Source organism: Toxorhynchites rutilus, chromosome 2 (assembly GCF_029784135.1).
Source record: "Toxorhynchites rutilus septentrionalis strain SRP chromosome 2, ASM2978413v1, whole genome shotgun sequence".
In the NCBI taxonomy this organism is placed as follows: Eukaryota; Metazoa; Arthropoda; class Insecta; order Diptera; family Culicidae; genus Toxorhynchites; species Toxorhynchites rutilus.
Genome location: NC_073745.1, coordinates 177,475,320 through 177,499,407, shown reverse-complemented (window position 1 = coordinate 177,499,407; position 24,088 = coordinate 177,475,320). Strand labels below are relative to the sequence as shown.

The window sequence follows — 24,088 nt, the reverse complement described above, 5'->3', positions numbered from 1 at the left end:
GGTCACAGTGTAACATGGATAGAAAACATTCAATTAAACTCTTTCACATGAATATATTTTGAAAATTCCCAGAGGAACTGGCAGATTATTCTCAGTAACGATTAGATATTTCCACATTTTCCTCGATACTGGAAGCCCACCAGTGGTTAATGCCAACTCGATAACCACCTGTTAATAGCCGCGCGTGTATGTGTGTGTAGCGATGTCTTCCCAGGGAACCGTTTGTGGCATCACTCTCCTCCTGATAGATTCCCTTCTGGCCTAGGGTGCTCAAACAGGCTCTTGGTGACACCGTTCATCCGCGCTTTCATGATAAATAAAGAGCTTCACCGCAACAGCGACAACATGCTCCAATCGCTGTTCAATTAGAACTGAGTGGATTTCCGAGCGTCGCTCGCTTATATACCGATTGGTGATTTCAATAGCCTGTTTTGAAAGCAATTTTACGACTATTGAAACAAGTTTTTGGAACAAAAAGTAACAAGTATATAACGCGTAGACATTTTATCTTTCGAATGAAGTGTTTATCATACCATTTCGTTCAGTTGTTTAGGAGCTATTAACGCTCAAAATCTCGGTCTCCGGCGTAACGCTTTCGTTTTCGAAACTTTGATTTTACACCCCGGTATAGAAATGAAAGACGTAGTCCTACGTCAAAAATAATCCAATCCAGTGCTTAAATCTATTTACAATAATTGTTTTGCATTGTTCGAGGAAATTTATAACATCTGTAGTTAACACAATAGTCATTCATTGAAAAATGCGTTTTAAGCATACTTAACAACTAAAATGACGTGACGAAATTTTGGTCCAGTTCCTCGTTTCGGCTGATCGAGTGTTGTTTCAATCGATTTGAAGAAAATTGTTTCTCGGTGGTACTTTGTGTTTTTCGGATACTGATAAGTATTGATCATGTAAACAAGAAGTATGTAAGGTTTTAATTCTCGAATTCTAGTTGCAGTTAACGAAAAATGGATCGCGCGCATAATTGCACGGAAACACAGCGGATGGTCATCCGACAAATGTTCAAGGCAGGCAGCAGCCAACCCGAAATCGCAGAGTACTTGTTACGATCCAAAATCTTTGTGTTTATTGTCCTCCATGACCGCAAAAAATCCTAAACGATTGGACGCTTAAGGAAAACGACCCCGAAGGATGCCTCTGCCATAAAGCGAGCCTCCAAGAAAGATCCCTTCAAGGTCTTGAAAAAGATCCAGGACGAATTGAACTTGTTCGCCCTGACAGTTCAGCAGCGGCTGGCGGAGCAGGGGCTAGACGGTAAAAGGAAGGTTTCCGATGCTAACGCCAAAGCGTCTGATGACACGGCTTAAGTCCGCGAAAGACCGCTTCGATTGGATTAGTCCGGAGAAGGAAAAGCAGTGGCGAAATATACTGTGGTCGGACGAAAGGAAACCTCATCTGCTCGGACGGAAAAACTTGGGTCCATCGCCCAGTAGCCTGCGCTAACATGCCACAGTATACCACGACGACATTCAAGCAAGGAGGAGGGAACATTATGGTGTGGAGTGCTTCTCCTGGTACGGGGTCGGCCCCCAGATCATGGATCAGTGCATCTACGCCCAAATCCTAAGGGATGTTATGTTGCCACACGCCGAGTGAGAGATGCCCCTGAAATGGCAGTTCATATCCGAAGACGATCGAAGCACACCGCCAAGATCATCAAAGAGGTTCCAAGATAACCAAGTCTACGTCATGGAGTGGCCAGCGCAGTCACCGGATCTGAATCATATTATGATGACATGGAGAAGTCGAAGAACAAGTAGCAACTGTGAAATAGGATCCAAGCTTGTTGGTATGCCATCCCGGTAACTACGTGACAGAAGCTTGTGGAATCCATGCCAAACCGAGTGCGTGAAGTGATGCGTAACAAAGGTTACACGACCAAGTACTAACCCTAGAAGCTTTTTAGGGGATTAATTTTCTTGTTTTTTTTGCTTACCATGAATTTTAAAATTGGTCTTAGTTTTATCGAGTCATTTTAATTGTTTATGACGCGTTTTTTAACTATATTTAACCTATTCAACTACAGATGTTATAAATTTCTTCGAACAATGCAAATGAAATATTATAAATGGATTGGATTATTTTTTCTCAAAGTTTCGTCACTTTCTTTTTTTTTTTGCTTGAGCAGTGACAATCGTATAAAATATCAATCAAATGATGTATCATGTTTATTTGAAATCGTATAAAATGTAAAAACACGTTTTTCTATATCATTGATGGATTAAGTTGTATATCGGTGCTCCCGTGGCAGAGTGGTTAGCGTCCCACATTATCATGTCAGGGGTTCTAATAAAAATGACGCATGTAATACCTATGTTGAGATGGAAAAAGTTCCACTGAGAACATTAGTGTCATCCATAATAATGTATATCAGTATAACGATCATCCTAGTATCGCGATATGCAGAATTATATATGTAAATTCTCTTCATTTTATATGTCATTGTCGGGTCAAATCGCATATCAGCGTGAAAATATCGTATATGTCATATTATGTCATATTTTATACGCATAAAAAGCCGTATATCGCTTCCACCTTTGGGTGTACATGCCAGTTATTTGCATCATATATTCATATATCATCCAAATGTGTCTTGGATGTATGTATATCGCCTCCAATTATGGATATTCATACGATTTATTGTTTTCTGGAACTCCACCGTGATCACTTCGAGCTTTGGATCCGAAACAAGCTTCGACAAATCTTCATTCGTAAGCAGAAGCTCCATTTTGAACTTCCAGATCATGATCGTTCAGTTTATCCAATGAATCTTTATCATTTGCCATTCCAGTTTTTCTCTCGTGACGCAAATTTATTATTACAAATTTCACTCAGCGTCCGAGTTTTCGACAAGTTTCCACAAATCCACACAAATTTGATGTTACTCTGGGTTTATTGCCCATTGGGTTTTTTTTTTATTTGAGTTTGAAATTTCTAGAAACCGAAAATTCACTCAAGTTCGGAGTACATGAAATCGAGGTTTAAAAAAATATTTGTTAATGCCCAATGTCATAAAATTGCATGAAACGTCGAGATATACTGTCATATTGTTTTTTTTTGGTCAAACGTCGACTTTCTGAGACTTAGTCGTCGCAGAAAGTATGGTTTCGGGTGCCAATTAAAATGGTCATTTCGAACCATCAAACGGGACTTCCTGCAAAATATTGATTTTTCGATGTTTCCGATATATTTTTTTCGTGACCGGAATAAATCGCCCCAGAAAACAACTGCAACAGAAACAACAACTCAGAAAAAAATTTAGTTGGCTAGAAATATTGTGGTGCGAGAAAATCAAGGGTAATTAATGTTTGGCTTTCGTTTTTCGAATTTAATTCTGAGGTCAATGTAATGAAGGTTAAATCCGCCAAGATTCCGCGATCCGAGTCCACCGCCGACTCGCCTTCGGAAGCGTTGGTGTCTCGCACGCGAATCTGTGTTCCACTGATTGCCCGGTTAGTTTGGATCGAAGGATACGATCCTTTAGCAATGTTCGGTTGAGCTTTAGCGAGCATCGGACGGCTTACGTTTGCCTGATGCATTACGTTCGCCCGGCTCAAAATCGTAATTCGCGTACGGTATCACAGACCGTCTTATATTTTTCCCGCGCCACAATATTTCTAGCCTGCTATTTTTTTCAGAGCGGTTATTCCGGGAAGCATTTTTTTTACCAAATATCGACTTTTGGGACAGGAAAACAACCAAGTCAGTTTTGAAGTTTGAAAAAAAAAATAAAAATGAGAAAACAGTAGATTTCGCGTTTTATGTAATTTTAAGACAATTGGCATGAAAAATATAACTGTTCAAGAGCAGAAACGATTGTGATAAACAACAAAGAATTGTGGTAAGCCACGCATTGAAAACAAAAGGATGTCTGTACCTGCTCGTTGACACTATGCATTCAAACTTTCCGATAAGAAAAACCCTCCATAATCCCGTAGGAAAAACGTTCAAGACCACGCTATCTGAATTATAGTTCGCAATTTGTACACAAATAATTCTAAAAGAAGAAGCATTTCAAATGAACCACGTGTTCGCTAATAAAATTTTTATGCGGTTATATTAACAACTGTACAGTAGCACATGTAGTATTGACAATGTTGGAGAATTACCTTAAACCTGAAAGCAGCAAGTTTAAAAACAAACTCCAAGGCAAAAACAGCTGTGAATATCAAATTCAATAAATCCAAGATCTCAGTATACATCTCCGGTTGACGATAAAATTTCATCGAAAGTGTGATCGTGTTGATCATAATCAATATGAATATCATGTACTCGAATGGCTGCGAAGTGACAAACCACCACACTTTATACTGTATCCTATGCTTTGGAATATATCGACGTATTGGTTTAGCTTTAAGCGCAAATTCTATGCAATTTCGTTGATTTTTGTCTAGATCGCAGTTCTTATATTCTTGTTCGCCTTCGTTTTGAAAAGTAACAATAACGAAACCAACGAATATGTTAACCATGAAAAATGCGATAATAATGATGTAGATGATATAGTATGCAGCTACTATCGGTCTAAAATTATGGATAGGGCCCGAATCCTCGTCGTGGGAATCTATGGAAACGTATAAGAGACTGAAATAAGAAAAATCTGCGTCATCTATGTTTTATTCGGATTAGATCATTGAAATATACCCCGGCCATCCTTCGAATGTCGATACTGTGAACAATGTGAGCATCGCTTTGGATACATCATCAAAGTGGAAACGATTTCTTGTCCATTCTCGTTCCTTTGATACTGGCTTATCGACATTGCCGTCCTCGTAAACAAGGTATGTTCCACTGAAACAGAAGCATAATTAGAATAATGTCGCAAGTTATATTTGTTTAAAAATTAAACTTACTGGCATTCTGCTTCTTGCATCTTCGATCCATCCGAACAAGAAAAAAACTTCCCCTAAAAAAGGATTAACAATGTATAACAAACCATTTTTGCACTTTTGTACTCATGACTCTTAGCAACAAAATCTATACAAAACTCTCAAACTAATAGCATGTCAGTATCATAAGTATTTCCGATTGTAAATTTATAAACAAGAAATTTTTGAATAAATTTAGTGAACAAAGTCTATTTCGTTTCCATAAACCGTACCTTACAGTCATGGATGAAGTATATAGTTCACTATTTGTGTATTTGGTGTATAGACGTTGTCTAGAACACGTAAGTAAAATGATAAAGGTAGTATTTTTATTTGTTAGTTTAAAAACAAGGATTTTTTTTGGATTGAATGTAAGTATCGCAACAAAAATGCATGTTACATGTGAAGCTTATATAACATAAACAAATATCTGAACATTGTATACTATTCTAGAGTGAGTTAGTTAAAAGGTAAAACAAATTCAAAGTATATCAAAATAAGGCTCGTATTGTCTAGTCGTATGTCTGTTTCCAATACTTATGCATTAATGATATATCGCATATCAAAATATTGGGTACCAGGATTGAATGTCCTAGGTGAGATTATCGAGATGAATAATGAAGTAACATAATAGCGGAGAAGATTTTGTTCAGAGGTAACAGATTACAGCTTTGCGTACACACTGGAATTGCTCTCATTTGGTCAGTTCAATAATTTCATACGGATGGATTGTTATTCAAACTTGTGCGCTGGCCGCTTTGAAATGAGACTAAATGAAGATAGACATATACTGGAATTTTATCGTGTAATTCTAGGAAGGCTCTGTGCAGCTTGTTTTGAATTTTGATTAAGTTTTGTTCTTTTCTTTGCTCACTTGTTCGAACTAAAATCAAGTGATCTTTATCCTAATATTGAACTTACGATATCCATATTCGAGCTAAGTCAAGGTGGCCGTATGTTTGACCGGAGATCAAATATCTGACACTTTTTGACAGATAAAGTGTGGTTTGAAATATGTAAGGTAACACGGGGTGAGTTGGACATACGGGGTGACTTGGAACCTTTAACTAAAAAAAATATGGCTCAACTTGGAATTTTTATAATGTCATCTCCTTTTATTGTTGAACCGTATGTACCTAACGTAAAAAAAACTTTGGTAAAATTCGACAGGTGGAAGGAAACGGTAGCATGAACATTGCAAGCACTTTGATTGTCCAAAAATGTGAGTTTTCCGATCGCGGTTTTAAGGTTTTTCTCGCTGATTAAACAAACTTTTCGTGTATTGTGCAGTAAAGTTCTGTTCGTCTACAGAAGACGAACAATTTGATGCAGCGAAACTATAAGTTTGATAACAATAAATGAAAATTATTGCATTTTAATTTTTTGCATGTTGTGTGGGGTTTTTTTTTTATCTGTATTATAGTGATTTTCAACTCATTTGGCTGGTTCGTCACTTTTACTTCCATTTTTGGAAGAATGTCGGGAGTGAGAATTGAACTCGTGACCTTCAGCGTGAGAGGCATGGATGTTACCACTACGCCAGATCGCCTCCCGTTGTTGTGTGGGGTGACATGGACACATTTCTGTGGGGTGAATTGGTCCTACAGGCTTTTCATTGGTCTAATTGATTCCAGATGTGGGAGCCGATCTGACGTAGTGGTAACATCCATACCTCTCACGCAGAGATCACGAGTTCAATTCTCACTCACGACATTCTTCCAAAAAAAAATGGAAGTAAAAGTGACGAACCAGCCGAAATGTGTTGAAAGTCACTAAATGCTCGAACAACAGTGAAAAAGATCCATGCAGAATTCGAGATGGTCTCAATACAATTTCTCTGGTCTGGAATCTGGCTAAGACACCTGGTATCGATCCCAGAACACTGTTACCGTTTGTAACATTATCTCAAAATACTTTACATAAACATAAGTATGTTTTTTTTTTTTTTTTTTCGATGAAACACACACTGGACCAAATCACCCCGCATCAAATTTTATTGTCCGAGAATTATCTCTTTTATTTTATGATATATTTGTTAATTTGAAGCTTGATAAAATGATTAAACATTATCGATTGAGAGAAAACAAGTGTAGCTCAGTGTACAATGTGACATTTTTTATTGAAACCGTATTGGTTTGGAAATATTAGGCGATTTCCAAATTCCCCCCATTTCCCCTCCAAACACCACTGTGTTTGCCACTCTTTAATTATCAACAGTGGCGAACAATGCGCTGAATACTTGCTTGTCGTGTTTTTTGTCGAATATATTTGATCAGTACACGTTGATCAAATGTTGTCTAACAAAAAGAGTCAAAGATTTGGCTTCTGTCAAACAGTGTATGAGCACCCTTTGGATTGTTTACATATTTATGAAGAATGTTTGTCTCCTGCGATACATTTCAATATGGCGTTGGCATATAGCAAATATTGCTGAATTCGACTCTTGCCTGGTTTAGTTTGATAAACTTCGTATTCCACGCGTATCTTTGTATCCGTAGTTATCAGCGAACCAAGATAGGAAAATCCGTTTACCATTTCGGCAATGAGTGCCGATACTGCCAAAGACAATTCTGTTTCTTTCAGCTCCTTCCACTAACAAGTATGTAGTCTTTAGCGGATTGATCCCATGTTCAATCGATTCACGGGCACGAATGTTTGTTTTTTCAGTAATATTAATAACAATAAGGCGGTCGACGAAGCAGCTGCCTGATTTGATTGGAAATCGTGCCTCGCATGCACTCATGGCATATTCCTTTTAGCACCAGCAAGTTATGTATACATATTACTTAATCATTTGCTATTCATCAACTATAGAATTAGTTAACTCTCAGCAATGCAGTGAAATTACGCTATGCTTATCTAGAATGCTCTGGATTTTCTGGAGCTATGTCAGAACCTATCGAGGCGATAAGAGATTTCTATGCCAAATAATACTTGAGTGCCTTGAGTGCATTTTGAGTGGCAAGCTCTGGAATACGCGTGACCACAGTGCAAGTCGGAGGAAATTTCTTTGACGAGAAATTCCCCCCACTAGAACGGTAATCGAACCAGAACCCCCGGCATGTTAGGTGTGACGATAACCACTCGGCTACGGGTGCACCGGAGCACCAAAGTGTTATAATGGCTAAATTCTGCTGTTATGATTTTTGTCCCACATTCCTATGCATTCAACGCACTGTGCGTTGTCCTGTGTGGGTAACTGCTTTGTTGGATACTGAGTACCGTTATATTACTCATAAGAGCATCGTATTGATTCGTGAACAGACATCAAGCTTCATTTAGGAAAAGCATAAACTGATACTTGGTTGAGTAAAATATAAGATTAGCATGGTTCCTTGCTGTGGTGGCTGAGAGCAGACAAAATACCAGAACGGTAAAAAAGGTATGGTGGCTGAGAGCAGACAAACGACCACAAAGAGTTAAATAACTAGTTGATGGCTTTGGCCTTTTTTCTTTTTTTCTTTGTTTTTAAGAGGCTTTAAACTTTGCAGTTCATTCGCCTCTACACTTTGGTATTTACACAGTTTTTATTTATACGGGAAAATACTCTAAGGATGTCTTCTTGTTATCTCTCATCTCTCTCAAAAAAAAATCTCATTTCGACAGTTAGTGGTAACATCGAACGGGCGGGGCAAGCGTTTCTGCTTTGTTCGCATTAGCATTAGCATTAGCATTAGCATTAGCATTAGCATTGAGCAAGTTGCACAATATCGTAGGTGGTACGAATTCAGAACTGTTAAGTCAAAAACTAGCCCTCATCCGTTGCTGATGATTGGTAATATCTCTTAGATGAAGGCATGCTTTCTCCAACAGTTAAGAATTGTCCTGGCCACGTCCTTGCAACTGCTAAGGAAAGAGAAGGAATGTTAGTTCGACATTTACTTAAGAGAGATGCAGAGAACTCTACTACCTCTCATAAATGTCTCGGGAATTTAGGAATGTATTAGTAGGGGAGGTGAGCCATAGGATACACTCAGCCGGTGTTATTGGTGCATGTTTTTATTACTATTGCTATTATTATTACTATTGCTATTACTATTACTATTACTATTACTACAGGGAAACTTCGATATAACGTACCCTTGTTATAACGTACCCTCGAAATAACGTCACTCGATATAACGTACACATTTCCAAAGTGTAAAGGAAAAAAAAATTCAATATTTTTTTCCTGATAGAACAGAGCGTTTCTGCTTTGTTCGCGTCACATTTTAAAACTTTCCGCTTAGCTAGGAAAGCAGACATGTCAGGACATGTTCGGGCGCGAACAGTAGATGCAGCGCTTCGACCAACACTTGAATGGTATACAGGCAGATGTTCAAGATAACGATGAAAGCGAATACGTTGGTGCAGTGAATAATGAAGAACTTACGGTGAACTTACGAATCCTTTTGAACAGTGGAAGAACAACGAATCAACTGGAAAGAATGATATCGGAACGGAACTTATCAAGATATGCTCGGAAAAGATGGTGAGTTGTCTCCATCGACTGCTTGTCTAAATTTGAGCAACCGACAGTTACCGGAGGAGCGGAAAAATGGGATTATTTGCTCTGTATTCGAGGAGGGGGACAAATTAGACTGGGAAGACTTTCATGTGATCGATGGCGATGAGTTGGAGGTAGTTGACTCAATGATAACGTCTGACAATGATACCAGCCACGAGATCCGGTGGCGGATTGTGAATAGGAGTCGCTCCTTTTATGGTCTCCGCAAACAATTGAGATTAAACAAACTTAGCAATCGTGCGAAATGTTCCTTGTACAAAGCGCTCATAAAACCGATTGTCTTTAACAGACACAAGACGTGAACAATACTAGGAGAGGACCTGCGAGCACTTGGAGTATTTGGACGTCGTGTATTATGGTCCATCTTCGGCGATGTGCAGGAGGATGGCGTATGGAGGCGAAGGATGAACCACGAGTGCATGAAACTCGCCAATGAGCCCAAGTTGCACAAAGCTAGAAAAATGCATTGGGCATTACATGTTACATGAATGTAGGATAACTATTCTGCATAAATGGTGGGACTAACTACAGCAGGACTTGATCAGCAATTGGTGCCTTCGTAATTGGAGGGAGATAGTTACAACCAATTTGATTGGAGAAATATTGTGAATAGGTAATGTTTTAAAGACGTATTTTGACGTACTCTTTGTATTTTTCCCCAGTAAGAGTTTTCCTTTATGAGAAACTAGAATCCCAACTGGGTTCTATTGAGAAACAACTGAGACATATCCAAACAATAAAGAACATGAAAACTTGCAAACGAAGAATTATGAAAGTTTTAACTTTTACTAAACTTTACCAATCTCATTCCCATGTTTATCCCCTATAATATAAGCAAAGCTTAGTTTATATTAATGGCAATGCTTGAAAAAAATCCAGTGAAAACAGTCTGGGTGCGAAAAAAGTATGGGGACGAAGAATGAACCACGATTTTGAAACCATATCATCCGGAGAGTAACAAGGACTGCACGTGAAATACGGGTCCAGAGAATTGAACGTTACAGGTGGGGTTCGTTTCCAAAGCACTGGGTGTTTTCATCGAGTCTTGTTAGAGCATAAAAAACCAGCAAATTAATTAGACCAGGTAAGGATCGGAAATGAATTGGCAAATAGCGTTAGAATGAATACCATGAATGAAATGTTCACCAAAGTTCTTAATAAATCGACAGATTTAATTTCGTTTATTGAAAAGTACAACTGTTATGCTTGTTCGACGGGAAGCCAACAAACTGCGTTCGTAGATCGCATCTCCTCTCGCCGCGATAAGCATACTCAAATTTTTCATCTTCAAAACAAGTCGTTGATTGGATATATTTTATGGCTATTTATGTTCAAATCACTGCTATTTCAAAAAATGAAAATGTATAGCATCTCGACCATACCGACTACTCCAAATGTTTCATAGATAGATGACTTGTTTCTCCCGAGAGAAACGTAATTGTTGCGTAAAGAGTTGCGTAATTGCTCAAACTAATTACTCTCATGATCGAATTGTCGACCGTAAAATGAACGTAGTGTGCGTCCTAACTGAATGATGGTTTTACTGAAACATCTGTACAATTTGCAGATAATGAAATAGTAAATCAAACCGAACACAAACAACTGACAGCTGTCAAATATAAAAATGTGTTGCCAACTCAAAGGCCATGCATTTTTGAAAAAATAACTATCATAATTTGAGCGATAATTTGACCACGAAATGGCCCCCCATTACATTGCGTTGCACAGAACACTTCTCGCTTTCCACATCTGCTATGGTCAATTGCATGGAGTGTATGTCGACCTGAATTCGTTGTACATTTCTGTTGGGGTCGATGCTACAGGTTGACTGTAGGCCACCAATAGCAGATCACTGTCAAGTTTGAATGTCATGCTACTTGTGATTGGTTTGGTTCATTGAATAGGAAATTTAGTTTATGAACTGGTCAGTTTAAGCTCCAGATCAAAGTCCAACTGTGAACTTTGAGAGTTGTTTATATGAAAAGTATATACAGACAACGATGAACGCTTTATGAAATTGCTGTTATTCACACGAAATGTGATGTTAAATCAGTAAGGAGTAATCATCTGGTTCTATAGTTTGAGAGGATTACCACTAACCACCCGGGTTACTTCACCGTTTTTTTGTACGATAACCTAAAAATCACCTATTTAATGCGAATTGGTTCTGGGACAATACAGGGTATTCAATAAATTCGAATACACTTTAGAAAATTGTTGAAAATACAAGATATTCTTTATTGAGAACCATTACCACACATAAGTTGAAAGCACACTCCCCTCCCTTCCTTCGTGCTGTAAGACGAACTTGAGACGTTTCTTAAAAGGATCGCACGCGGCACGCACCTGGTCTATCGGCATCTCGTCCCAGATCTTGGAATAGTGCTCACTTTATTTTCGCTCCAGGGGATTTAGGTCCGGGAAGCTGGGAGGGCACAAAGCCTTGTCGAGATAATCAGTCAAATTCTCCCGACACCACGCTTGGACGATATTCGCCGTGTGGGTCGGTACACCGTCCTAATGAAAGGCGTAATGATCCTTCCCGTAGAGGTGCTGAAGTGCCGGTTTCTCGATAAACACTAGTGGGAGCATCCCACGCCTGGATACGGCCCTGAAACCATCACCGACGCGATGCTCTGGAACCGCGGGATGTTTATGTGGGATGGGGGGAGTGCTGGCCAACGTCGGCGCCCACAGCCGATTATTTTGGACATTATGCGGCTGTTGCAAGACAAATAGTTCCTCATCAGAAAACACGAACTCCTGACCTGCGTGCCGCGAAAGTATCAGTTTGGCTCTGCCCTACCTCTTCTTTATTGTAGCCGCCGTTACCCCGTGAACCTTGCGTTTCTTGTACGGCTTGAATCCCAGGTCCTTCGTCATGATGGTGTGGGCAGCTTCGATCGACCCATCAAGGTCAGCTGCGGTATTCCCGATCAACCACTTTGATGAGGGCCAGCGTCCTCGTCGAACGCGGCCGCCCCGGTCTCGCACGGTTCTTGGGCTAACCCGTATCCAGGTACCGACGGATGGTGATATACATGAAATTCCTTCATCCCGTTCGATTTCAACCGTCGGAATATGTCGCCGGGGCTTACCTCTCGCAAACCATATACACTATCAAATACAATATACGTCGTGAAACTCATTCATCGTGCGCGGTAAACAAACAACAAATGACAGCAAGTCAACACCGTGCGCGTCGTTTAACCTATATATGAGGTTAAAGCTGACACCAATACCAATACACAGAATGCACATGGTGCGCATTTATACAACGATTAGTAGTCGTATTCGAACTTATTGAACACCCTGTATTAAAACTTTAATAGAAGGGAAGTTAATGTTATATACTACTTTTATTTCTCTATAATGTCATATGCTGGGGTCTGTTGTTCACCTCTATAACAGGAAAGGAGAAAGGAGGTTCCACCGTGCCAGGTGTATTTTCTTTGTGAGGACAATGTGGTGCTGTATATGAAATGGGGTTTTTCACTTCCAACTCCGTCCGTCCGATAGTTTAGTCGGGTTGGGTTGTTGGTGCGCATACCGAGCCAACCAAACAGTCGGGTTGGGAAGAGTGCGCATACTAGCAAACTGTCGACCGAATATTCTCGAAAGACTGTATTTAAATTGTGTTTGACAACAAGGAAGATAACGGTGAAGGAAAATCAAAAAGAGATTCAGAGAGCATTGGATGCATCCCATTCTCAGTGATTCGCACGGCACGTATGTCGGATGCCAAGCGAATGGAGAGCGAATTGAACTATCGGCCGATAAACAATCGTCGTGTGTGCGTAGATCGATGCTAGCCAGTACTGATTAAACGGACGGCCCAAAGTTGATCGACCGAATAGTTTGAATGCAATCGAGAACCCTATCCAACTTTTGTATCGGCCGGTACTGAATCGGTGTAGTGTGCGCATATGCATATCGCTCCATATGCTCCATATGGATCTTCCAGCTTGCTTCATTCGGCAAGTACTACACACCAATCAACAAATACTGTCCTGATGCTACAGTACCTTCCAGTAGCCTACGCATCCACTACCAAAACAATTTAGACTGTTCCCGTTCAACGTTGGATATCATTCAACCGGGATGCACACTGCAAAGCACCAAGAGAGCCTCAGACTCAGTCGAGCGGACGAACATTCATCATCGATCTTATACTCCTCGCTGCCTGTCAGTCACTTCTCCCTCTGAGTCGCCTGAAAATGGTCATCCAGCCTGCACGGCTACTCTGTTTACAGAACGGATCGCAATGTTCAAAACAGCCGCAAATCAACGGGTGGTGGAGAATTGGTTGCTCTTTCGTCTCGATACAGCTCCTGTATAGATCAAACACCGGTCGACGATACGCTTGAACACCTCTGGATTAGGATTGAATCCATGGATAGAACCGTTAGTATTGGAGTTCTCTATTTTCCACCAAGTAGAAAGAATGACATCTCTGCTATTCGTAAACACATCGATTCAATTGGCGCAATCCATTCGAATCTCTCTCCTAACGACATTGCACTGCAGTTTGGTGATTATAATCTCTGTGATGTGCACTGGGCTGTTAACGAGGATGGCTACGTGTCAGTTGATCTGAATCGCTCTCGACCGTGTGCTGACAGCTGCTCATTTCTGGATGGTTTCTGATTCCACGGCTTGTTCCAAGTTAACAGCTCGGAGAATGCAGAGAACTGGACTCTCGATCTTGTCCTCGTTGTGCTACATGGTTACCAGATTAGCGAATCCATCGAAGCGCTCTCTAGGATTGATCCTCGTCACCTTACATTTGAGCTAATCGTTGCATATCCAACGGCTGTAACATACGAAACAGAACGTAACGATCCTGGTTTCGATTTCAAACGGGCCAACTTTGAGCATTTGTGTGCAGCATTACTGGTGGTCGACTGGAATACTCTGGACACGATTCGAGATACCGATAGAGTCGTCGAATTCTTCTCCAATGCTGTACTTCAGGCGATTACAGCAAACGTTCCTTTGAAGTCTCCTCCGTGTAAACCGCCATGGTCAAACAACCGTTTACGCTTGCTGAAACGTCGTCGATCTGCTGCTCTATGTTCCTACTGCAGTCAACGTTCTCAACACTCGAAGCTGCAGTTCAATTGGGCCAGGAGTACGGGAGATACAATGGATTTTTTTATGCCAGATACAAGATTCGTATTGAGGAGAGCCTACGTGTGAATCCTAAACAGTTCTGGTCGTTCGTCGACTCGAAGCGAAATTAAAACGGTCTCCCGACATCAATGTATCTTGACGAATTTTCTGCTGACTCGATCAGTGGAAAATGCGAACTATTTGCACGACAGTTCAAACGCGCTTTCAACGGTTATACAGCTCAACCTGAACAGTATATGATGTATATAGCGTTGAAATGTTCGAAATATCTGAACAGAATGTAGTCAAAGCAGTTCAAAAGCTTAAATTCTCGTATGCTCCAGTTCTGCACTGGCCTCTCCGCTGACGAAACTTTTTAATCGATCACTGCAGCAACGTGTGTTTCCCTCGAGCTGGAAAAACTCGTACCTATTCCCCATCCACAAGAAAGGAGATAAACGAGATGCTAAAAATTATCGCGGCATTACTTCTCTTTGCGCCTGCTCGAAGCTGTTTGAGATCGCTTTTGCCAGTTTCAAGCAGTACATCTCAACGAATCAGCATGGTTTGTACCCAAATCCTTTGTATCAAATTTGTTTGTATCAAATCCTTCTCGAAAAACTAGCGAAATGTGGCGTAGCCCTTGGTTTTGTCAAGTGGTTCGAGTCATAACTGAAGAATCGAGCTTTGTGTGTGAGAATAGGGTCACATGAGTCCGAGTCGTTCATAAACATATCTGGAGTGCCTCAGGGGCCACTCTATCTTATTTACAATTTTCATTTTGAAACTGCTTTCCGCCTCCGAATGACACACGAATGGCATACGAAGCTCAATGCCGTCGACGTGGAAGACCGATAGTTTCATTTTTATTCAACGTAAGTGGATTTCAAAATCGTGTTTTTTTGCGAATTCTGTACGATTTTTGTTGTTCGTGTTATTTTGTTGTCGAAAAAGTTTATCCAACCAAAGTTTGCCAATTGCCCAATGTGTATGCTCAATTTGATTACACATGCTCTCAATTCATTTGCCATATTCGTGAAGATGCCTTCCAACTCAGGTTGAATAGTGTGTAGTAGGCCAAACGATCAAGAGATCCGTGGGAGAATTTATTACAATAATTTACATTTAATACGACATGCCGAGGCACCGCTTAGTGTCGCATTGGAGCCGATTTTGACCTGTAATTGGACATCCGCGAAGACAGTGGTACAGTGTCGCATCTGGTAGCGACGTTCACCTCACCGACGACACCTTTAGAGAAAAGAATGTAAACTTGTAACAATAGAGGTATCAAGAGGCTGTCTATATACTATTTGGATGATTTAAGAGGTGCTCCCGTGGCCGAGTGGTTAGCGTCATAACTAACATGCCGGGTGTTCGGGTTCGATTCCCGTTCTGGTCGGGGGAATTTTTCGTCAAAGAAATTTCCTCCGACTTGCACTGTGATCACGCGTATTCTAGAGCTTGCCATTCAGAATGCATTCAAGGCGTGTTTTTGGCATAGAAATCTCAACTAAGTACTAATAAAAAATGACGCAAGTAATACTACGCTGAGACGGCGAAGTTCCTCTAGGAACGTTAGTGCCATTGAAGAAGAAGAAGAAGAAGATGATGATTTAAAAGGGGGGACGGGGTGTATTAGTTGCAAATTGTGTGTAATTGGATTACTCAGATTTTGAATAGTAAAGTAAACAAACTCAATTGCCCCACAGCTCTCTCCGCTGAATTCCGGTCTAGAAATCTCAGTCAGCACTTATGTTTATGTCCCAGCTTGGGTGAGCATCTACGGGAGATGTGCTGGTGAGCGTTGAAGCTCTGTTTTCCGATAAAAACACTTAAATTCCACTAGCGAAATTTTACACGGCCTAACTCCTGTTTACTGACCGGTTCTGTTTTGTTGTTTGTTAAAACAGCAAAGCGACTTCTCATTCAGCTCGCGCAGTCCGAAGACATCGGTCACAAATTTGTTCGCGTCTATTATAGAGTGGAGATTATACCGTTATCAGTTCGTGGCTGGTGAAGTTATTTCGCCCTAACGGGGTTCTCTTTATTGCGCGAGTGAGGAGAGCAGTAATCACTACCAGCGTGAGGAAGAAGTCCTCCACGGCGGACGCGGTGCGTGTGCCGTATCATCGCTGTGTGTGCTTTAGCATCGTCATCGATTCCATCATCGTGTTGTGGTGCGATATACCGTTGCATCTGTGCCGAGCGATTGCCACGCGGTTCGATTGGGACACCGTTTCATTTCATTCGCATTGGTGTGCGATTTAGGTATAATATATATTAGGTTTAGAAATACAAAAAAAATAAAAATTATATTATTTTATATCCGCCGTAATGGCAGAAGGTCATGTTGACATGGAGATTGAAACTACTGTTTCCTCCTCACTAGCTACAACGGGGGCTGGGAAGTCGCTTAGACGCGTTCCCCCCTCAGAAGATGACTCTTCAGAGAAAGAGGTAATCTACCTTAACAAGCCCCCCTCAAGAAAATTGGCAAACTTTTCCTCTTCGCCCCCTCAATCTCCCGCTCCCGCTTCCGCTCTACTACCGAACTTGCCTCCCAGCCCTACTGATCCCGCTCCCGTTCAACAATCGACCTCGTCCTCCCCCTCAGTTGTTTCCTCTCCTCGTGTCAAGGTCTATCCAGACGATGCACTTGGAGCTGGTCCATGGGTTGTTTTTTTCCGGCCTAAACCAAAGTCAATTAATGTCATTCAGGTTTCGAAAGATCTAGCAAGATTATATTCCTCCGTGGTCGAAATCTCTAAGGTTAGACCGAACAAACTGCGTGTTGTCGTGAGTGATCGGAAACACGCGAATGCAATTGTGATCGACGAGAGATTCTCCCTAGAGTATCGCGTCTACGTGCCCTCCCATGACGTAGAAATCTCGGGGGTGGTAACCGAAACTGGTCTGACGTGCGAAATGATAAAAGAAGGAGTTGGTAAATTTAAAAGACTCCCGTTGGTGGGTGTTAAAATTTTGGACAGCCGCCAACTAGGAAAAGTATCCCAAGAAGAGGGAAAAACTAAATTCACGCCGTCAGACTCGTTTCGAGTAACTTTTGCTGGTTCCGCTCTACCTGACTACGTCATTGTGGGCAAATTGAGATTGCCTGTGCGACTCTTCGTGCCAAAGCCCATGACTTGCCAAAAATGCAAGTCAGTTGGTCACACTTCAGATTATTGTGACAACAAGGAGCGCTGTACCACTTGCGGAGAGCAACATGAGGGGAAATCCTGCAGTGCGACTGAGCATAAATGTCCATATTGCGGGGGATCCCCACACGAGCTCTCAGTTTGTGAAACTTACAAGAGTCGCTGGGAGAAACAGAAGCGCTCTTTGAAGGAACGCTCGAAACGCTCTTTTGCGGATATTTTAAAGGGCGCTTCTCCACTGGCCCAACAACAACAACCAATCAACACACAAAATGTCTTCGCCACGTTGCCCGTTGACGAAATAGAAGCGGACACAGCTAACGGGGGCACACCGTTCATTTTCTAAGGGAATCCCCGGCGCAAAAATGTGACCACTCCCAAAGTTCAAGGACAAGCCCCTCCGGTGATACCCCCTGTTAGCATGTCTAAAAAATCGAGTGCAGCGGACAAGCAAAATCAGGTTCCTCCTGGCTTCCGTGGGAATAGTTCACCTTCGAATGGCCCAGCACTCGAGGGGACATCAAAAACCCCAACTGTCCCTATTTTTCCGTCCAGTTCAACTTCCCAATCGGGATTTATAAAGTTGTCTGACCTTTTGGATCAAATCTTCAAGTGTTTTAATGTTTCCGACTCCATCAGAACCATTGTCATCTCAATGCTTCCAGTATTAAAGACAATTTTGCAACAATTGATGCAAACATGGCCCCTCCTTGCAATGATTATCTCTCTTGATGTCTAATTCAAATAGAGAGGTCGGAGATATCACTGTTTTACAGTGGAATTGTCGTAGTCTTATCCCTAAATTGGATACATTCAAATTTTTAATTCATAACTTCAATTGTGATGTTTTTGCTCTGTCCGAAACTTGGCTTTCTTCGCGAGATGATCTCTCTTTCCACGATTTTAATATCATACGCTTGGACCGTGATGACAGATACGGAGGGGTGCTATTGGGTATCAATAAGTGCCACTCATTTTTTCGAATTGACCTTCCACCTATTGGAGGGATCGAAGCTGTTGCTTGTCATGCAAACATCAGAGGCAAAGACCTCTGTATTGTCAGCTTGTATTGGCCTCCGAGAGCTGCGGTTAGCCGCAATCAACTTGTTGACATGTGCTCACTCCTTCCTGAGCCACGATTGATCTTGGGATACTTCAACTCTCACGGAACTGCCTGGGGGGAACAGTACGACGACAATCGTTCATTGTTGATATATGATCTTTGTAACAGCTTCAATATGACCGTTTTGAACACTGGGGAAACAACACGTGTACCTAAACCTCCTGCTAACCCAAGTGCTCTTGACCTCTCGCTTTGCTCGAATTCACTATCGTTAGATTGCAAGTGGAATGTAATCCAGGACCCCAACGGCAGTGACCACATGCTAATCAAAATTTCCATCACCATTGGTTCGAATTCTTCTGAATCTATAAACATGACATATGACCTCACAAGACACATTGACTGGAAAAAATATGCGGACGCAATTGCTCTAGCCATCAATTCCAGAGATGGTTTGCCTCCATTGGAGGAGTATAACTTCCTTTCTCGTTTGATATATGACAGCGCGGTTCGCGCTCAAACGAAACCCATCCCAGGCTCCACTTTTCGTCAAAGGCCTCCCAATCCATGGTGGGATAGCCAATGTTCCAAGCTTTATCAGGATAAATCGAACGCATTTAAAGCCTTTCGGAAACGTGGAACCATTGAGAATTTTCAAACGTATTTGGACCTTGAAAATCAATTTAAAAACTTGATCAAAGGGCAAAAACGTGCTTATTGGCGAAATTTCGTGGGAGGTTTGTCACGAGAAACGTCAATGAAAAAATTATGGAAAGTGGCTCGAAACATGAGAAATCGCTCTTCATCGAATGAAAGCGAAGAATATTCACATCGATGGATTTTGAATTTTGCACGGAAGGTTTGTCCCGATTCCGCTCCAGTGCAAAGAATTATTCGAGATATACCACAAGATAGGTGCGATCTTGATTCCGAGTTTTCGATGGTAGAATTCTCTCTTGCTCTCCTTTCTTGTAACAATTCTGCTCCAGGAACGGATAGAATTAAGTGCAACTTGTTAAAAAACCTCCCTGATGTGGCGAAACATCGCTTGTTGAATTTATTCAATCGGTTTCTGGAGCATAATATTGTTCCAGATGATTGGAGACAAGTGCGAATTATAGCTATTCAAAAACCCGGAAAACCCGCGTCCGACTTCAATTCGTGCCGCCCAATAGCAATGCTGTCTTGTATACGGAAATTGTTGGAGAAAATGATCTTGTTTCGCCTTGATCATTGGGTTGAAACGAATGGCTTACTCTCAGATACACAATATGGGTTCCGCAGGGGCAAGGGGACGAATGATTGTCTTGCGTTGCTTTCTTCAGAAATTCAAATGGCTTACGCCGAAAAAAAAACAAATGGCTTCAGTATTCTTGGACATAAAGGGGGCCTTTGATTTTGTTTCAATAGAGGTTTTGTCAGACAAATTACACTCTCGAGGTCTGCCGCCTCTGTTGAATAATATGTTACATAACTTGCTTTGTGAGAAACAGTTGAATTTTTCTCACGGGGATTCGACAGTAAATCGGGTCTCCTACATGGGCCTCCCCCAGGGCTCATGTTTAAGCCCCCTTTTGTACAACTTCTATGTAAGCGACATCGACAATTGTCTTACACAAAATTGCAGCCTAAGACAACTTGCAGATGATGGAGTGGTGTCTGTCGTAGGATCAAATGAATCCGACCTGCAAGGACCCTTACAAGATACTTTGAACAATTTTTCCATCTGGGCCATTGGGCTAGGGATCGAATTCTCCACGGAGAAAACAGAGATGGTGGTTTTTTCTAGGAAGCATAGACCAGCAAAACCAAAGCTTCAACTTTTGGGTAAACCGATCACTCATGCTATGTCATTCAAGTATCTTGGGGTCTGGTTCGACTCCAAATGTACTTGGGGGGCCCATATTAGGTATCTGAGTAAAAAATGCCAACAAAGAATAAACTTTCTCCGTACAATTACCGGCACATGGTGGGGAGCCCATCCCGAAGATCTTATAATGTTGTATCGAACAACTATTCTCTCAGTGATGGAGTATGGCAGTTTCTGTTTTCAATCAGCTGCCAAAACACATCTCATTAAACTTGAGCGAATTCAGTATCTTTGTCTCCGTATTGCGTTGGGATGTATGCCATCAACGCATACCATGAGTCTCGAGGTTTTGGCAGGCGTACTCCCACTAAAAGATCGCTTCAATTTATTATCTCTTCGGTTCCTCATTCGGTGTAAGGTTATGAACCCATTGGTGATCGGAAATTTTGAGCAGCTTATCGAGCTAAATTTTCATTCAGGATTCATGAGCTCATATCATGAATTCATCTCCATGCAGGTTGATCCTTCTTCGTATACTCCCAACCGTGTTTGTTTTCCTGACTACATCAATTCCTCTGTACATTTTGATCTGTTCATGAAGGAGAAAATCCATGGAATTCCAGATTATCATCGATCGGGGATCATTCCTACGATCTTCAATGCAAAGTATGGGCGTGTCAATTGTGATAATATGTACTTTACTGATGGGTCCTCTATGAATGAGTCCACAGGATTTGGAGTGTTCAACGAAATTTTTAGCACCTCCCACAGTCTTCAGAATCCTTGCTCTGTGTATATTGCTGAATTGGCAGCAATACATTGAGCGCTGGACAGCGTCGCCTCACGACCTGTTGAACACTATTACATTGTAACGGATAGTCTTAGCTCTGTCGAAGCTATCCGTTCAGTGAGGCCGGAAAAGCACTCGCCGTACTTCCTTGAGAGAATACGAGAAAATTTGAGTGCTTTAACCAGACGCTGTTATGTCATTACCTTTGTCTGGGTCCCTTCACATTGCTCAATTCCGGGTAACGAGAGGGCTGACTCATTGGCAAAGGTAGGTGCAATTGAAGGCGATATTTATCAGCGTCAAATCGCTTGATGATGAATTGGGCCGGTGGTTTCACTCGATTATCCCTAAGGTTAGTCTCAAACCATGGTTCAAAAGTCTGGACTTAAGTCGGGACTTTATTCGCACCTTCTCTCGACTCATGTCCAATCACTGTTCGTTAGACGCGCTACTCTTTCGTTTTAATCTTGCCGATGGCAATATCTGTGCTTGTGGCCAAGGTTACCACGACATCGAACACGTTGTTTGGTCGTGCGAGGAGTATCTTGTTGCCAGATCGAATTTAGAAAACTCTCTTCGGGCTAGAGGAAGGCAGCCCAATGTGCGTGCCGGTGAGAGATGTGTTGGCTCGGTTAGACCTTGATTACATGTCCCAAATATATGTCTTCCTAAAAGCTATCGATCTTCGTGTGTGATTGTCCTTATATCCTTATATTCTCCTTTTCCTTTTCCTTCGCGAGAAATCAAATCCCTTCTTACTAACAGTAGAATAAGGTGAAATGTAAATACATGTTAGATATAAGATAGGCTTAAGAATTGAGTATGATGAATGTGAGTGCGAATGTGAGTGTGAACATTGTCAACATATCCTTATATCCCATCCTTTTCCTGAAACAAAATGTCACCCTTCTAAACTCGAGCAAGCCGCGAGTAATCGGTTCTCTACTTCATTAACATTAGAATTAATAAAAAATGTTTATATATACTTGTAACTATACAAATAGGAGTTTGGCTCCTTTAAACTTATGTAACTGAGCCTGTAAAAATTAACGATTTAATAAAAAAAAGCGACTTCTGCAGCTGTAGGGTAACTCGAAACGTAAGAAAAGACAGGTGTGTACAGGGAACATCGTAAAATTTGCAAAAAATTGCTTCTAACTATAAAAATCAGGGGGTGTCGGTTTTACCCTGATTTCTCCTACATACTTTTATTCCCATTCTGGAAAAGACTAACGACGCCAAAACGCCAAAAATTCCAACGAACAACAGACCGGCTGAAATTTGCGTATGTTGAGTTAAACTCACAATTACTAGAAACCATGATAATTAATTAAATTATAACAACGTTAACATTCTATCACTGAACTCAAAAATTAAACTGTAAAACTTTTCAATAACGTGTCGTCGACAAGCCGAATTGTATATGTACTATTCAGAAACAGCGCAATTAAAACTAGGGATCTGAAACGTTATGAAATGTTTTGCCATACTACAAATGCATTTGATGAAATAGGGTATGATGATCTCGAAAAGCTGGAAAATAATGCATAAACAAGCAAACGCACTAAATTTTTTTAACAATTTTCGTATACCATATTCTGAACACAGGGGATGCTTAATATTATTTCCATGTTTTGGGAAGAGCTCCACGCGATACAGCGGTTGAATAACGTGGTGGTTATCGTGAGATATCTAAAACAGGTTAACGAATTGTTTACTGAATAATCACCTACGTACAAGCATATAGATCGTAAGAAATTTAGGTTTTGAATAAGAGATGGATATGTTGAAAAATATGTGCTAATATTCGCAGTCTTTATGCTATTGACTATTCGTCTCATTACTGGCATCTTTATAAAGATGGAAGGCACAAAAGGTGACAGGCTTAACTATATAAGAAAATTGTTTACACTGTTAGACTGAGCTTCAAGTTTGCTTACAATAGTTCATTGTTGATGTGCAACTCACGTTTGAAGTTCACGATGTGTTATATGTTGGAAAACAGCGGGAACTTTTTCAGGGTTCCAATGCATTTTGGAAGCGCCACCACATCTGTTTTGAATATATTCATCATACAATATACGGTATCTTTCGGACAAGTATATTCCAAGTACTACAATTCAGTGCTAATCATACCGTTGTACAAGAAGCTGATGGTTTTAATAATTCTTCCTCCTAAGGTTTTGGTCAATAAGTGTGAAACGATATGTAAAATGGATATGTATGTTCGCAACATACATCTTTGATATTTGTGTTTTTTTGAACATCCGTTTACTCTAAGCCGGTAAATTGAAGGTATTTACCCTCGAGCGAATGCCACTTTCATCAATAGAAAAGGACTCACGTATACGACACCTTCTTCTGACATATATGTGACCAATTTCCGAAATTTGCACAAAAGTCCTTATTAACAAATTATGAAAAAGGAAACTCATAGAGAATTTGTTATGTTATAATACACTCGATATTAGGAACTTACAAGATTGGGGAGTTTTGGCAATATTTTTATCCATTCAGGGTTAAGCTGTGTTACGAGATAAATACTTAACACCATGAATAGATGTAACCATATGAACAGTTAACAGAGTAATATATAGAATAATATATTGTACACATTGTCTAGATGTTTTATTTGTTGGGAGACGAGTCGAGTCTATTGGTGTCTTCGTCAATAACTGATAGTGATTCGCAAATTCTACTCTACACAACTAGTGATAAATGACGTCCTTAATAATGTTTGTTGAAATTTACGTTCC

The 24,088-nt window shown here is 40.8% G+C and overlaps 1 protein-coding gene across 2 annotated transcripts in view; it reads right to left on the bottom strand.

The window, feature by feature from the left end:
- The window catches only part of LOC129771828 (muscle calcium channel subunit alpha-1), a 156,508-nt gene that overhangs the window by 55,998 nt on the left and 76,422 nt on the right, over window positions 1-24,088 (bottom strand). For both annotated transcript variants that reach the window (XM_055775899.1, XM_055775897.1), the window contains exons 17-19: window positions 4,875-4,927; window positions 4,666-4,812; window positions 4,134-4,605 (exon numbers count right to left, since the gene is read on the bottom strand). In XM_055775899.1, the coding sequence (XP_055631874.1) occupies window positions 4,134-4,605; window positions 4,666-4,812; window positions 4,875-4,927 (672 nt within the window). The remainder of the gene's footprint in view (window positions 1-4,133; window positions 4,606-4,665; window positions 4,813-4,874; window positions 4,928-24,088) is intronic.